Source organism: Hypanus sabinus, chromosome 20 (genome assembly GCF_030144855.1).
Source record: "Hypanus sabinus isolate sHypSab1 chromosome 20, sHypSab1.hap1, whole genome shotgun sequence".
In the NCBI taxonomy this organism is placed as follows: Eukaryota; Metazoa; Chordata; class Chondrichthyes; order Myliobatiformes; family Dasyatidae; genus Hypanus; species Hypanus sabinus.
In genome coordinates, this window is record NC_082725.1 from 22,718,631 (window position 1) to 22,736,774 (window position 18,144).

At 40.6% G+C, this 18,144-nt stretch overlaps 1 protein-coding gene across 8 annotated transcripts in view; it reads right to left on the bottom strand.

Moving 5' to 3' along the window:
- The window catches only part of LOC132378373 (cadherin-6-like), a 191,116-nt gene that overhangs the window by 154,550 nt on the left and 18,422 nt on the right, over positions 1 to 18,144 (bottom strand). For all 8 annotated transcript variants that reach the window (XM_059945238.1, XM_059945244.1, XM_059945240.1 and 5 more), the window contains exon 2: positions 16,904 to 17,295. In XM_059945238.1, coding sequence (XP_059801221.1) covers positions 16,904 to 17,137 — 234 coding nt within the window. In that variant the 5' untranslated portion in view covers positions 17,138 to 17,295. The remainder of the gene's footprint in view (positions 1 to 16,903; positions 17,296 to 18,144) is intronic.

Consider the following 18,144-nt stretch of genomic DNA (forward strand, 5'->3'; position numbering starts at 1 on the left):
CACTTTGAATGGCGGTGCTGGCACAAAGGGCTGAATGGCCTACTCCTGCACCTATTGTCTATCATCCCACACTAACTTGCAGTCAATATTAACACTAGCTCCTTCTTTAAATCCAAGCAAAGTACAGGTCGAGGGTAGGTGGATTCCTCTTCCCAGACAGCACCATTGCCTTGCATTTAGTAGGCACAAAGGTGACATTCCAGTCATCTGCCCAGGTTTTCATCCTGTCAAGATGCCCTCATCTTTCCTACTGCTTGTAAATGTTGGTGTGGGTGACACAAGTGGTAAGTCACATCCAAGCAGAAAAGAAAGTCATGCAGTGAGTCATGCCATGAGCTGGATATATTATGGCTGAAATCGTTTTCTGCACAAAGCTATATAATAAATGAAATGCTGAGTCCAATTTCATTATGAGTATTATTTCTATTAAATTTGATGCTTTCTTTAATTCCTACATTAGTGTTATTTATGTATCATCTGCATTAAAAAAAGAAATGGACTAATTTCTAAGCTATTTCAGTACATGCCTTTTTTGTAAATTGCTTTACTTTATAAATCGCATGACATGAGCCTCTTTCGTCAAATAATTTAAAATGTTCCAATGGAACTGTAAGTTTTTTTGTTGCAATAGCTCCCTCATTAAATGCAAAATGATTTTCCTTGCAGATTTGCAAAAGTCTGAATTTGATTTCAAAAATTGGATGCAAAAATTCTAAATAATGATCACAGTGAAAGATGCACAGTGTCGTAACCAACTATAATATCATTGTAGATGTAATCCAGTTGACAGTGAAGAACGTGGAGTGCTACAATTAACAATAATAAACTTGTGGCAACAATCCAATTTATATGGTGATGTACAGATTGCTATAATTATCCAAAATAATATTGCAAATATAATCCAGATCAACAAGCAGTATTCTTTAACCTTGCTTAAAGCTGCAGTTATGGTATGCCTGATCGTATCTTCAAGATCCGCTGTAACTTTGGTTTACCGCAAGGCAGCAGATGCCATTAGGAGACTGAAATTGAATTTTTGTCCTGATTTTGAATTCTGCTCTCAGACAACCAAGTCCATCCTTCACCCGAGACAATTTCTTAAGAAAATGGGAGCATTCACATCTTTGATATCTCTTCAGTCTTTCCTGTGCTTAAGAACCTATTTCCGCTCCATCTGGAAACTTTGCAACATCGCCCAGCTCTTTTCCTTCCTCAGATTTTTCATCACTGCTAAATTTGATTGTGCCCCTGTCACCTGCAGGCTCTGACACTCCTCATACTGAACTCCCACGTACTGCTGCCACCCAATTTTACACAAACACAGTCATCTGTACTCTGCATGTCCACACACTGCATGGCTAATCTATTTAATTTTTTATTTAGTTAATTACTGAAGTGTGACGAATAAAAACCCCAATTCCATCTGCAATTCACAGAATTAGTTTATTTAGAGATATAGCACAGAAACAGGCCTTTCCAGTTCAAAGAGCCCATGACATCCCATTAAACGTATGTGACCGATTAATCTATAAACCCGTAAGGCTATTGAATGTGGGAGGAAACCAGGATGCCCAGAGGAAATCCACACGGTCATGGGGAGGACAAACAACAAAACTCCTTACAGACCGCGGCAAAATTGAACTCTAGTCACTGGTGCTTAACCTGACTACTATGTCACAGTGCCGTCCCACATGTAATTTCCTTGTAACATCTACTACCTGAAGAGAGAGCAGCATTGTTACCATTGGAGCGTTTGTCCACTCAGTTTGACCCACTCTGCTGTGCCTCCACTGGGTCTTTTTGTTTGTACATTTGCAGACTGAGCACATTCAAGTTCAGTGGTGTTGCTATAAATTCCATAGTCTAAATCAACACTATCACGTTTCACAGTGTAAGATAAAGCACTTGAAAATAATCTGTTTCAACTTGTGGTACAGAAATTATTACAAAGTCATGTCATTCTGCTCAAGTCTGTGATGCAATTTCAAGCTGCTGTGTCTGTAATCATGAAATATGGATGTTGTAGTCCCTGGCATTGATTTCAGTGGCACCCTGAACAGCATCTGCATTTATAAAGAAATGCAGAAACCGTGTTTAAATCGATATCCCTGAATCACAGCTAAATGTAGAGCTATCCTAATTATCTCACCGAGTTTGGCATTTAAGTCATTCTCAGTGTTGCACCCATACACTGCACCAGAAATGTAAGCACCGATTTCTGCACTGCAGCCAGACCATTAAACATCCTTGGCATTTAAAATATTCAAATAAAATCTGTAAATTAGTTAAGGTCTGTTCATTCATCTCCTCATTAAGTCAGTGGCCTAAACCCGATATTGAGTAAGTATGATACCTCTCTAGATAAACAATCAAGCTTCACTTATGACGTGATCTGTGAATACTATAATGTAGCTCTCAACTGCAGAAGACTAGAGTCTATGAAGTGAATACATAATGTACCTTTGACGGTCTTGGACCATGTCAAATTGCTCTATTGCCTACAAGGATTCAGTCCTGTCACTGCTTCGGTGCTACATCAGCTCCCGTTCAACTGGTAGGCCTTTAGCCACCCTGAGTCAGAATGAATGAATGTATTATCTGTATTGTCATTATACGTAGAGACAATGAAACTCTGTTTGGCTTCCTCTCAGGTAATTAAATAAAGTGGTATATATAAACAAGATAGCAATAGAAAAACAGTATTAAATAGATAAGTAGCAGAAAATAAGTTGCAGCAGCACCAATGCACAAAGTGGCATTAGTGCAAGTATTTGAGTCCTGGTGTGTGCATGTGTGTGCTCACAGTTTCAGTCATTGTTCTGTGGGAGTGGTGCGATGGAGGCCACAGCTCCGGGGTAGAAGCTGTTCCTCTGTCTATTTGTTCTGGCTTTTAGTGTCCTGAACATTTTGCTGAACGACAGTGGGTCAAACAGGGAGCGGCCGGGGTGTGTGGTGTCTCTGGTTATGCTGATTGCTTTCCTCCTGAGTCTGCTGGAATAGATGGTGCCCAGTCCTGGGGGCTCCAACCTGACAATTCGCTGGGCCGTCTTCACCACGAGATGCAGGTCTTGTCACTCAGCGGCTGTGCAGCTGGCATAGCACACTGTGGTGCTGTTGGTCAGGATGGTTTCAATTGTGCTTCTGGAGAAGTTAAGCAACAGCTCTTGTGGGAGTTTGGCCTGTTTCAGCTTTCTGGGGAAGCAGCGAGGTGTTGGTGGTCCATGTCAGCGAGGTGTTGGTGGTCCATGTCAGCTGTTTTGACAACATAACTCCAAGGGACTTCAGGCTTTTCACACTTTCCACTACCTCTCCATGTATATGGAGGGGAGTGTGTACTCTGTCCTTTGATCTCCTGAAGTCAATGATCATCTCTTTTGTTTTAGAAGTGTTATGGACCAGGCCGTTGTCCTTACACCACTCCATTTGTGGATTCAAGTCACATGTGAGAACTTTGAGATTTCAGACATTAATCCAGTCTGATGAAGGACATGTGGAATATTGGCCTCCATTTCACACATGAAAGTCAGTGATATGAACGCTCGATGAAGGATATCCTGTGGATTTTGAGCTGTCCAAGGTCAGTGGGTCCTGGGATGGAATGCCTGTGCAAGCAGGAAGCATGAAGGCCAGTAAATCAGCAGGTCTGGAGTTCGGGGTACCATCATCTGCTAGTCTAGGGGTCAAAGATGACAGTCGATACCTGAAGGCCAATCAGAAGTCTGGAAGTCAAAGACTGATGGCCGAAGCCTGGAGACCCAGAGGCCTGGGGTTGAAGGACTGTTCAGGAGTGTGGGAGTGTGGCAGGGAGAAAACAGCCTTGTTTTGCAGTATTTCTATTGTTGTTTGTTGTGTTCTGTGTTGTTCTGCTGAGCATTGTGGGAAAGCTATATTGACCCCAGAATGTGTGGCAACACTCGTGCATTTCTCGGTATGTTTCGATGTACATGTGATAAATAAATGAATCTCAATTTGAATCAGATGCTCCCATGCACAGCTGAAGCAACAGTGCAGATGTTGAGCTTGTAATATATGTTTATATTAATACATCACTGGACAATAATTGTCAAATTAATGCTGTTAACCCTTTAGAGGATTGCACCATTTAATTACCTTTTCTCTGTTGCTATAGTGATTACAGCAAAAAATTCCAGATTCTTCCTGCTTACAAGAAAGCCAGGGGTAAGCATGCCAGCTGGCAATGTAAGCTGTGCTTTCAAAGTACCATTTCTCTATTTTAAAACACAGATTTTTTTTAACAGTTTTTAAAGGAGTGAATAAGGGAGACCTGGTGTCAGAGAGGCTGGATGATAAAATTATGAAACTTGGATGACACATCTGAATTGGAATTTGAAGACTGGGTGTGATCCCCCCTACTGAGATAATTCATGGAAATGCATTGATAGCAAGCTGTTTGGTTCAGTTGTGACTCTAACTGAAATAAAGTCACCTGGGTCACTGGAATTCCAAGTGAACATTTGAACAAATGTAGGGAAGCACAATCCTTCTGTGATGTGATGGCAAAGCAGAATAGACAAATCCTATACCCAACTGGTCACAAAGAGGGAAATTGTACCACAACTACACACATAAATTATTCCATCGATTTTTGATGTTGACTGAGCAAGGTTGTATGGAAGACCGGCAGTTACCAATGCTACAAGTCTGCCCTCTCCACACCACCAATTTTGTCCAAGGGAAGGGCACTAGGCCGATAGAGCTTGGCACTGTATGTGTGGTTAAGTGCCTTGCTCAAGGACACAACACACTGCCTCAGCTGAGACTTGAACTAGCGACCTTCAGATCACTAGACCAACGCCTTAGCCACTTGGCCACGCGCCAACACTGGAACTTATCAAGTCAGCCAGCATTGAATAAACAGTCAGCATTTCAGGCTGAGGACCTTTTTCAGAACTGAGAAGCAACTGGGAAGATGTGGTGGGAATGTAGCTGCAAGATGACAAATGAGGCCAGATGGATGGGAAAGGTCAAGAGCAGGAGAAAAAAAAGGAATCTGGTAGGGGAGGAAAGTGGGCCATAGAACAAAGGGAAGGAGAGGATCCAGGGAAAAGTGATAGGTAGGTCAGAAGGGATGAAAGGTTAGAGTGGTGTATAGAGAAGTGGGGGATTTTTTTTTACCAGAAGAATAAATTGATATTCATACCATCAGGGTGGAGGGTATTTAGCAGAATATAAGCTGTTGCTCCTGCACCTTGAGGGTGGTCTCATCTTGGCATCAAGTGGAGGCCATGGACCACACCATAAGATATTGGCTGTAATCTTACAGACTGTGTTCTACATAATACACACACATAACAGCTCACCTAGAAATGAAACAGTTGACTGCCATTGCATCTTTGTACACACCAGGTATGTGGAGAATCCACTGCTATTTTGTTAAAGGAATAACAGGTTTAGGAGCACTGATGTGAAAGCCTTGCTCATTGGAGATTTGATTGGTTGTGGGTGACTTCCTGGGGCATTGTTGGTTTTGCAAAGTGTTCACACAATGTGCAGAACTATTCATTCCAAGGCAAGGAATACTGAAAGGCTAATAGAAGGAAATGCATGCAGTGAAATGCAAGATAGTGAAACAATAGCAACATCGTTCAAGTGGTTTAAATGTTATGGGTGGTAAGTGAATACCCAAGATGTTGGTTATGGGTGGTAAGATGGAGAAGGGTATGGATCAGAATTTCATTCTCCTAGTGTTGATAGCATGAGAGTAAATAGCAGAGGTCAGAGGAACTGCTGCATGCAGGGATAGCTAGTGGAGTACAATATATCTGAAGCCAGATTGGGAGAGAAATGCTCAGAAGACATGTTTGCGTCAAAACTGGTCCAACATAAACTAATTTTATCATCAACGTAGATATATGCCACTATATACTACCTTGAGATACAATTTCTTGTCGGCATTTACAGTAGACAAGAAAACACAAAAAAACATGAGTTGTCAAGTCTTTGAAAGTAAGTCCATAGGCTGTGGAATCAGTTCAGTGTTGGGGTGACTGAGATTATCCACGTTGATTCAGCAGCCTGATGGTTGAAGGGTAATAACTGTTCCTGAACATGGCTCTATGGGATCTAAGGCTCCTGCACCCCTTTCCCGATAGCAGCAGTGAAAGGAGAATAGCCAGGGGATAGTGGGGGTTCTTGGTGATGAATGCCGCTTTCTTGTTGCAGTGCTCCTTGTAGGTATGCTCAATGGAGCAGGGCTTTTCCTTGATGGAATAGGCTGTATCTGTCACTTTCTATATGTTTTTTTTTCCCCCAGTTTTGGGCGTTGGTGTTTCCATACCAGGCCATGATGCAACCAGTTAGGATAGTCTCCATTGTGCATCTGTAGAAGTCTGTCAAAATTTTAGATGACATACCAAATCCCAGTGTCCTCCCAAAGCAATCTACCTATCTTGAAGAGCTGCAGATAAAACCAATGAATCAACGTGAAATGGTACACTGAAGCTTGGTGGGAGATGATCTCTGGAGGTGGTGAACCCAAACGATCAAGATGGTGATGAGATGGATTTCATTATGGCAAATCAGAAGGACATTACAGCTCTTCCTGGAAGTATAGCAAACAAGACGGTAAAGGGTAGATAGATCTTGATAGGAGTGGGAATATTGATACAATGCAAGCATTCACTTCAACTGTGTAACTCGGGTGAATATGGAGACATTTTTCCTGAAACAAGAAAATGGAAGACATAACATGAGCCCTGGATAAAAGGAAATAGCTGCTAATACACTCATCCCAAAGATTCTTCCAGTAGTTCTCATGAAGGAAAATAATGTAATAGAGGAAAAACTAATAGTGCAAAGATTGTAGCCCTGGTGGGTATGCCAACTCCAGGGTATCCAAGTTGGTGTGTATTGAAAAATGAAATGCCTAGCTGAGAATTTGCCTGGAACCAAGAGACATTAACAGAAAGGTGTGCAGAGGACTCACTACTCTATGAAGAAGATAGATGATGTTCTGTTGGGAACAGAATCATGATGCACATCCAGCAGCAAACAGTCAAATGAATCAAGGAGGCAGTCACGGTTGAGCCAGTGTTGTGATGCTTTGATGATAAGAAGGAACTGATACTTCAGGAATATGCCTAAAGAAAATCTTGGAGCATGGTGTTGGTGGTGGGGTTCAGAACCACACACGAGGAGTGTTAGTGGATGCTGACATAGGCAAAGCATAAATTGAGAATGAGTAACTTGTGATCATTGGACAGGAAAAGTTTCACCATTACACATAGTGCAGAATTATACACATGGTGTTCAAAAACCATCGAGATAAGTCCTGCAAAGCCCCTCATAGGACACCAAAGAGATTGTAGAGAATATATATGAAGGAAAAGGTACATAATGCAAAGATTTGCAATGCATGAGCAAAGTCAGGCATGTGGCTGATATATTCAGCTCAGCCAATCTCAAGGACACATGGGATGCCAAGGATTTGAGATTGAGACAGTCAACGTGATGACACATATTCCAATCTCTCAGCGGCTAATGAAAGTGACTGAGGATTCTGCCAGATAAGATGAGATGATCAGCAAATAATTTGGACAGGATGGAAAGAGGCTCAGCATAATGCTGAACCTATTTTAATGTGAGAGATGATCTGATTGTTAGAGGCCAAAGGCATTTATTCCCAAGCTACATTGGAACACGATAAAATTAGATCAGTCCCTGAGACTAAATAGTTGCCTCTACAGAGGAGAAGAAGGTATCTTCCAACCAGTAATGAATGGATAGATTATGAAAGTGCAAGACTGCCTGTATCCACAAAGGGAAATTTTAATTGTCATCAAATCACAAGCAGAAATTGGGCAAGAGTTGCCACAAATGAATGATATACAGTTACAATTCAACTTCTGGAAGGTACTCCTTCTAGAAGACATTCATTCTTTGATCAACACACACAAAATACTGGAGGAATTCAACAAGTCAGGCAGCATTTATGGAAGGAAATGAACAGTTGACATTTCCGCCCCTTTATTTTGGCTTCCAACCTCTTTTCTTGCAGTTCTAATGAAAGGACTTGGCCCAAAACGTCGACTGTTCATTGTATTCCATAGATGCTGCCTAATTTGCTGTGTTCCTCCAGGATTTTGCGTGTGCTGCTCCAGATCTGAAGTATCTGCAGTCACTCTTCTGTATTCACTCACTGATCATCATTCACAAGCTCAAATGACCTTTTAGCCAGACTTGGCACAAATAAGGTACTAATCACACATAATGAGCTACAGTTCATAACACCTTAAGACATGGGAGCAGGATTAGGCCATTTGACCCATTGAGACTGCTCCGCCATTAAATCATTGCTGAGTTATTATCCCTCTCAACCTCAACCTCCTGACTTCGCCCCATAACCTTTGACACCCTTACTAATCAAGAACCTATCAACCTCTGCTTTAAATACACCCAATGACCTGGCCTCCACAGCCATCCCTGGCAATCAGTTCCACAAATTCACCACCATCTGATCAAATATATTCCTCTTCATCCCTTTTCTAAATGGATGTTGATGTTTTCTGAGGCTGTGCCATCTGGTTCTAGACTCCCCCCACTGTAGGAAACACACACTCCACACCATCTAGGACTTCCAATAGTCAATAGGTTTCTATGAGATCTCCCCACCTCACATTTGTCCAAACTCCAATGAGTACAGGTCCAGAGCCATCAAAACCTCCAGATCTTCTGACATATTAACCCCTTCCTTCCCAGAATCATCTTCATGACCATCCTTTGGAACATCTCCAATGCCAGCACATCCTTTTTTAGATAAAGGGCCCAAAACTGCTCACAATACTCTGTGTGGTCTGGCCAATGCCTTGCAAAGCCTCAGAGCTGACACTTCTGAGATTCACTGAGGATTGGGATGTTGATCAGCAGACACCACCACCTCCCCTTCAGCAAAGTAACAGAAAGGGAGAAAACACTGCAAACCTGGCCAAAGAGCTAATGAAATGGGAAAAATCATCAGTCAGACCCCATTTTGAGAATACGAGTCTTCCATAATACCCCACTGGCTGGAACACCTAGAACCCTACTTCCATCAACAGGTTGGCTGCTTAAACCAGATGTATACAAAAAGTATAAGTGAATAGTGCAGTCTGTCAAAATATAATGGGTTTAATTCTGATACCAAAGCGTCAACCATCTGCCCTGAAGACCCAGTAAAAGTTTGAGGATAAAGCCCAAACTGTGATGACTTGACATACACCACATCTCACATATACTGCTAATGATAAAGAAGCTTGTCTCATTCTGCATGTATAAACACAAGACCTGAAACTTGATTAACTGAAGCGGAGACGGACATATTGGAGAATACACATCCAGTCCTTTGAAATAAGGACAATACAACTCATTAACAGTCACCTGGTGAACTGCAAACAACTTAAAGCTGATCTAAGTATCTTGAGGACTTTGTGTCAGAGTAAAAGTTGTTCGTTAGGCACAGTGATTTAGATATTTTGGTTGTTTTTCTTATTTTAAAGGAGGGATATAGCAAGTGCAATTATTTATACTGTTGGTTCATTGGTGTTTCGTTACAGTCGTGCCTTTAAGGATTGCATGATGTGACAAAATGCTCTCTAGTTTTGCTACAGTATGATGTTGAGCAGGCTTCAAAGGCAGTCTGTTTGGGAAAAAAAAGCCAGCACAACTGTGCCGGCTTGCAGCGTGAGCTGCTTCATTAATAAAGCATCTTAGTTCATATTTTAAATTATAGGCTACTGCCAGTTTCTGAGGGTGTGTGTATGTGATAGAGAAACTCCAAACTACTAAGATTTCTAGCACCATGAAATCATTCAGCTCAGTGAAAGGTCGTTGAAGATCTGGATCTGAAAATCAGAACCATCAGTTAGTCAAATGCAAACCCTGGCTTTTAACTGCCCTAACTGGCCACTAAACTCCTCCATGGACGTATTCCAGATAACAGTGTGTCAAGATGAATGGTAATGTAGAATTCTGTTACAAGTAAAACAGAAACACTGAATCAAATATCTTTAAAACAACATTTTGTTTTGATCTCCAATGGAGAATGAATCATGGAGGAATGCAAGATGAGTCATTAATTCAATCACGACCAATTAAAAATTCTCAACAAAAGTCAAAGTGATGCATCCACAATGAAGGTTAGACAGCTGGGTTGTGGGATCAATAACGAACAGATTTTTAGTCATAATTTCAAGCGTCTGCTCACACCTGTACAAATCAAGGCAAAGCAGTAGCTGACTGACCATTGGGGACACAGTGTTGAATAGTTTGTTTGGCTGGTAGCAAAGGAAGGTTTGCCCGTCCAGGAGGTGGGTCCTGGGAAATTGTATCAGATTGTCACCTGTGTATTTCAAGCCAAACAGACTTGACTTTCCAATTTTGATCTGGAAAAATATCCCTATGATTTGTCATTCAACAAAACAATGTTGACTTGGGCTTTGGCTGGATGAAGGCCTTCACCTGCCGCACGAGCCCAAGTTCAGAACCTGGTATGGTTAATGAAATGGAGCTTTGCTTCTACTAGGCACCTCAGCCAGCACACAGGTAATAGTTCAAAGTTAGAAGTAAATTTATTATCAAAATAAATATATAAAATTTATAAATTTATTAGCTTATTATCAAGTTAAATTTATCATTAAAATAGTGACCAGCAGATTTTTATTTCAAAGGCCAACCATCTGATTGCTCTCCCAGGAAACGTACATTATTATTTCCCGTGAAACTCAAACCTAGCAATATACAGCGCTAACCTACACGTTCTGTTTATCTATTCCAATTACTCTGCTTTGTCCCCTCCTTTCCTACAAAGAATGGCCATTTCAAACAATAGCATTGTGTAGACAGCCTGAATCTTGCTGCATACACACAAAATGCTGGAGGAACTCAGCAGGGCAAGCAGGATCTATGGAAAAAATACAGTCGACATTTTGGGCCCAAAACGTCGATTGTACTTTTTTCCACAGATGCTGCCAGGCCTGCTGAGTTCCTCCAGCGTTTTGTGTGTGTTGCTTAGGTTAACAACATCTGCAGATTTTCCCTTGTTTGAATTTTGCTGTACTTTGTTTCACTGTCCTTTTATCCTGTGAAGATTCCAAGTTGATGTGGTTGATATGCACAGGTTTTTGAAACTGTGCTGATTTTCCTTGGAGTGTGTGTGATTATCACAGGTTTTGAAAGATTTTTTTTATCTCATGGGATATTTATTTTACTATGAAACTAATGCCAATGGAAGTAATAATTGGCCCAGTGCAAATTTTCTAAAAATAATTCAGTGTCCTTTTAAATTAAGCTACTCACAGGCTAGGTATCTGTTGAAAAACCCTTGAAGTCTTATGCTAAACCCATTTTCAGCATCATTACCAGAGAAGAGCTTCCTTACAGAGATTGGAACATTTATATTGAGAACTTATGAAATGGCACAGATTTTGAGTCTGTCTTCAGGAAAGGAAAAAAAAAAGCTTGCATAAAGCTTGATGTCTGGCAAGAATCAGGAACTGAAGGAGATATATAATAACTAAAATAGTACTGGAGTGGTTTGTGAGTTTGAAAGCCAATAAATACTTAGGATCCGGCAATCACAGAGATCTATCCCGAGGTAAAGGATGCAAAGGTTATCATTTTCTAAAATGTTAACGTTCAAAGTAAAAAAAATTATCAGAGTACATACATGTCACCACATACAACCCTGAGATTCTTTTTCCTGTGGACCTACTCAGTAAATCTATAGAACAGCAACTGTAAACAGGATCAATGAACAATAAACTGTGCACATGCAAATATAAATAAATTGCCATAAATAAGGAACGCATGAAATAACAAGATAAAGAGTCCTTTAAGTAAGATAATTGGCTGTGGAAACACCAGAAATAGAATGAATGTAGTTATCCTCTTTTGTTCATGGGCCTGATGGTTGAGGGGTAGTTACTGTTCTTGAATCTGGTAGTGTGAGTCCTGAGGCACTTGTACATTCTAGCTGATGGCTGCAGTGAGAACAGAGCATGGCCTGGGTGGTGAGGATTTTTGATGAAGGAGGCTGCTTTTCTATGACAATGTTTCATGTAGATTCTAGAATGGTTCCAAATGATTGGAGGCCATTTAAGAAAGGCGGTGATGTGTGGGTGGGGTTTGTTAGATGAAACAGGGAACTACTAATCTGTTCTGATGAATACCAACTGTTGCACTTTCATAGATGCTGTCCACCCTGCTGAACTTTCCTAGTATTTACTGTGTTAATTCCAAAGTCAGGGAAATACTGGCACTAGAAATAAACAACATAACAACAGAAGGTGCTAATAGAATTGAGCAGAATCAGAATGGATTTATCAAAAGGAGATTATGTTTGACTAACCCATAGAATTCCCTGTGGATGCAACTGATACAATAGATAAGGGGGGACTAGTGCATGTGGTGTATCTAAATTTTCAGAATGCTTTTGATTAGTTTGGATTTGAAGATTATAAGAGCTGGAATTATGGGCAATATACTGACAAGGATTGAGAATTGGTTGATCAACAGAAACCAAAGAACAGGAATAAAGACATCTTCGTAACGTTATCAGACTATGACCTGCGAAGTATTGCTGGCATCATTAATTGGGCCCCTCCTATTCCCAATATGCAACAATGATTTGAATGAGGGAACAAAACGTCAATATGAAGCCAAGTGAGACCTTGAGTGAAGAAGACTTGAGGGGAGACACGACAAACTGAATGATTGAGCAGACACATTGCAGAATAGAATATCATGTACAAGATTGTTGGTACACATAAAGAAAAGCAGAGTATGTTTTTTTTTTAAATGGTGAGCGATTGGTTGAACATCAGAATATGTTCTGACGTTAATACCCTTCTATAAAAGTCACTACAAGCTGACACATGGCTACATCAAACAGTTAGGAAAGTAAATGATATGTTCAACTTCATTAAGAGAAAGGAAGTCTTACTGAAGTTTACATAAGGCCTTGGTGAAACTCCACATCGAGTTTGATGTATGGTTTCTCTAACCTGTTGGGCTGTAGAAGCCAGCCATTGCATTAATTGAAATCAGAGATCAATAAATTCTGGATATGAAGGGGACCCATTGATACAAGGATACTGTTGGAAAACGATGCTGAGGTAGAAGGTAACCCAAGAATTTTCCGAATGGTGCAGCTAGCTTAAAGGGACAGTTGGTCTATTCCTCTTTCTAATTGTTATGTTACTAACACTGGATTGCCCCTCAGTAATGAATCAAGAAGTAGGTTTGACACTAAAGAGACTAAAGTAAACAACTCATTCTGTTGCACTCATTCAGTCCAGCCCCCTATTCCAATCCTATTCTGATCCTCAGCTTCTTATCCCATTCCAATGGAACTCTATGATAGTTAATGCTGAGACACATAAAGATACATCTGGCTGGATCACCTAAAGTTTGGTCAGTGAGGTAGATTAAAGAAATGTGGAAGAGAGATGCAGAAATGTTTAGCGAATAAAACTGCAGGGTTTTGGTGTTCATCTGATGAAAGCAAAGCCACTTGCATTGAAGGGATTATATTTTGGAAATATCAAGAGAATTGAATGGAGGAACGTAGATATCTGGGAGGGTTAGAGGGAAAAAATGATTACAGAGCAATCAACAAAATGCTAGAGTCTGACCTTCAGCATTTTGTGTGTTGCTGTGGATTTCCAGCATCTGCAGAGTGTCGTGTATTTGTGAGTTGATTTTAGAAACAGGGCTGAAGGTTAAGACCATGAAAATATTGACTACAGGACTGAGAATTTTACAATTGAGCTGTTGCATGACCTGCAGCCAGTGAATATCAGCAGTGGCAGTATACTGAGCAACATGGCTTTGAACGATTAGGATACAGAAAACAGATTTTTGTTGATCACAAGTTTATATAAACTGGAATAAGGATAACACTGCCCGGGAGATCTATTTGACACACCATCCATTTTTTTTTTCCCTTTTTGATAAAGTGTATATTTCCAAGAACTTTCCTACGAGTCCTGTCAACTTTACCACCCTCACATTATAACTAGTACATGGAAGAAGTACCTGTTCTCAATGCCACAAAATGGGTTCAAAGTTCAAAAGTTAAAAGTACATTTATTATCAATGTATACATTATTCATTCAGATTCATCTCCTTACAGGCAGTCAAAAACAAAGAAACCCTAAAAGAACCCACAAAAAAAATGATTATTATCACCCAAAGTGAAGACAGAGAGAAAAATAAACTGTGTAAGCAATAAAAATAAGCAAATTGCTTCAGAAGTGGTGATTTGTGAAAGACACAAAGACAGACAGCACCGCAGCCAGAGCAGGCAACAGCCACAGTTCACTGCAAAGCCGAATAAATGCTGCAAGGCACAGACGTGAAGCCTGGCATCACTGCAGTTCAGCGTAGAGCTGAATAAACATTGGGATCAGCTAGCAAAAATCGGCCCTCGCCTCACCTCTGGTCCCGACACCCTGACCTTTTCCCCTAGATGACCTCTTTAAACAAAGGGTCTGCAAAAAGGTCTAAATGAAATAAACCGGAAATTTCACGAAGATATCCCTCAGTAACAGTCACAGCTGACTGCACTATGTTTGTAAGAAATCCATGTAAGTGCAGCAAGGAAGTCGCTCAGTGTTATATCTCACATTTCCATTTTTGCAGAGGTGTGAGAAATGGAAATATTGTATCGACTGATTTATGTCCAGCATTCTCATCATAACCCTGGACAGATAACCAAAGAACAGATGAAGTAGTACATTGAACAACCTAATCCACATTCACAAGAGTTTCTGCTGAGGCTGGAAACCCCTGAGCAACACACACAAGGTGCTGGATGAACTCAGCAGGTAATCCATGGAGGGGAATAAACAGTCGATATTTCAGACCAAGATTCTTCATCAGGATTAGAACAGAAGGGGCCGAGCCAGAATAAGAAGGTTTTGGGGGGGGGGGGGGGGGCCCACGGGGCAGAAGGGAAACAAACAAGCTGAAAAGTGATAGGTGAGACCAGGTGAGGAGGAAAGTTGGGGGGGAGGGGGTTGTATAAGGGTCTTTCTTTGCCATTGCTTGGTTGGTGGGTGTTGGGTGCTAATGCTTCTTGCTAGAACAAGTGTGGGGGGGGGGGGTTGATATTTTGCTGCAGCCTGTGCACAGGAGGCTTTGGGGTTCTAACATTTTTCTGCTGCACACTCTTTGGTTTTTTTTTACTGTTTTGTGGATGTCTGCGAAGAGTAAGAATTTCAGATTGTACATTGTATACATTCACTGTTATTATATAGAACAAGGAAATGATGGGTGGAACAAGTACTGACAAAGGAGAAATCTAGTAAGAGAGGGCAGTGTATCACAAAACAAAAGACAGAAGGAGGGGAACCACAGGGAACTGATGGGCAGGTCATGAAGGTGGGAGGAGAAGGGGTGAGAGGGTAAACAGAATGGGGGAAAGGAAAAGAAGGGAACTGGAAGGGGTAAAAGGGGGGGGGGTGTACCCTGACACAAACTGTTGTTCAAACTCCATTGCCAAAACTGATAACTGTGCCTGACATATCCATTTTGAAAATACCTTCTGGACTAAAGGTATCAAAGCATAGGCATAAAAGGCAGATTTACTTCTCAAGTCACAGGTGTCAGCTATAGGTTAGAGCTAAATGGCATCAGGAAGGTGTGGATCATGGCAATTTCATTCCCCCAACCTCCTATCCAATAATCATGCATCATGTGTGGGATGTGCCTGCTTATATTCTTGTATAACATGCACTTAATGAGTCCTTTGAGAAGCAGTCACATTTAATTTCAATGCATTCCCTTGTGTATTTTATTATATAACTTCTTAGAATGGCTGCAGATTAAATCCTTTTTACCACAATAACTGCTGACAAGTATGTCAGTGGAAAATCAAAAGAATTAATAGTATGCAGGATTACCAAATAAAGCAAAGCAAATCTTCCTTGTTCAATGAAATTTCAAAATATTTCTTAAATCTAAGTTTTTGGGAATGTTGTTTGTGTTCCGACCATTCTTTCCATGAAATGATACACGCAACTGTAAAGCTCGACTTCTGGGAGAGTGCTCAGTGAAGTGGAAATCATGGCAAAATGACTAGATTGCAGAAAGATGGAGACAACTATCACATTGATGCTGATCCTGATTAGATAAATAGATTTACAGTTAAATATAAGGTTTGCATTTGCAAATTGCTGCAGGGTCTGGAGATTACCAAAGGAGGTGATTGCTGATTAAGTACAAATTGGAATTTTGATGATGTTTAACAGAAATAGAGAGGCTTGAGAGTGACCCCTCTTATATTAATTTCATTTTCCTGTCACCAGATCATTTATTTCACTTTCACTACATATCCGGGTTTAAAAGGTGGTTTGGTTCTAACTAACTTTAGGTTATAAGGGGCCATGTTCATATAACTCTGATCTAGAGTAGACCATAAGTCTAGGAGCTGAATTACGCCATTCGACCCATCAAGTCTGCTCCGCCACTAAATCATGGCTGAGTTATTATCCCTCTCAACCCCATTCTCCTGCATTCGCTCCATAACCTTTGACACCTTTACGAATCAGGAACCTACCAACCTCCACTTTAAGAATACCCACAACTTGGCCTTCACATTCATCTGTAGTAATGAATTCCTCAGATTCGCTCCCCTCTGGCTAAAGAAATAGACATTTAGTCATTTTTGCTACAACTACTGGAATTAAAAATTCTAATTTTAAATGCTTTAGCCTTGAAATTACTTATGCCAACATTGGCATAACCACTTTAATACATTTGTGTAATGTCTGTCAGTGATAATAAAGACCCAATTAACTCAATCAAAGCGACTTATCCTGTTTTGAAGCAGAAAAGGGGAAACCATCATGGCAAAGCAAAGTACAGATACATAGACAACTTTCTAAGTCCACTTTTTGTTGCTTACCTTGCCTACGTATTGTGGCTCTGACCCAGTATATTCCTCCAGTAAAAAGAACTGATTCCACATCCAGCCTCGTTTAGAGCGGTGCAGCACGGTGAGCTTGCTACCCGATGATTCCTCTGGTATGCCATCCTGCATCACTTCAGTAGTCCTTTCCGACAGAGGACTTGGCTGGCTGGGCTCGAGAAGACAGACCCAGAGCAACATTAGCAGCCAGCAGCAGCTCGGTGTCGCCATTCTTCTCCCTGCGTTGAAGACTGCAGAATCTAACTGGGTGGGTTGGCTGGGCTCCAGGTATCTGTCACCAAGCGGTGTCTCTCCAACTAACCTTTTTGCTCCATTGCTAAACTGCAAGATCTTCAATCAATTTTCAAATGCTTAGTTTCAGACAATTTCTAAAGGGAAAGAAGAGAAATAGAATTAACTTTCAAGCAAGTTATTGGATTTTTAAAAATTACAAATACATAATGCAGCATAAATCACTGTTACTTTGTGAAAATTGTTCATCTCTTCTCACTGATAGTTGTATTTTAGAATAGCTATGAATCAATAGGTATCTCCATTACTGAAACAGAAAGTTGTAACTAAGTCCATAGAGTAACGAGTCATGAAAAGCTAGGCCGGCTTCCACTGACTGATGTCCAATATTTCAGTAGTGACATTCATCCAAGGCCTTAACTGGTCCCTCCCTGGCACTGTTACAACAGATGATTTTGTTATGTGGAAACTGGATACCCACACGCAGGCAGCTGCATTTCCAACATTTCAATAGTGACCACATTTTATAAGTGCTTCATATGTTGTAATTGTAAACCCTGAAAGGGATGTGAAAGGTGAAATAGAAATGTAATTTTTTTACCCGCATTTGAACACCCCAAGCCTCACCATTTGCCCACCAAACCACTGTTCTCAGATAATGACAAAAAGTATGCACCATTTCAGATCATCTTCACTGCAAATTTTGAACTTGCAGTCATTTTTCAGTGTTTTGTGCATCAGTGATGGCAAAGCTACTGTCCAAGGGCGAAGAACCATATACATTTCTTTGCCATATACATTTACATGCATTAGGAATTTGCTGTGGTGTGTTGGCTTGACATGTAACTAAAACAGGAACCTACAACAATAAGAATAAGGAATTGTATAAAAGTAAAGTTAGAGGTTAAAGGTACAGATGTGGATTAAACGTGTTTAAAAGTACATGAATACCAGCATTATTTACAATGTAAACAGCATTATATCAT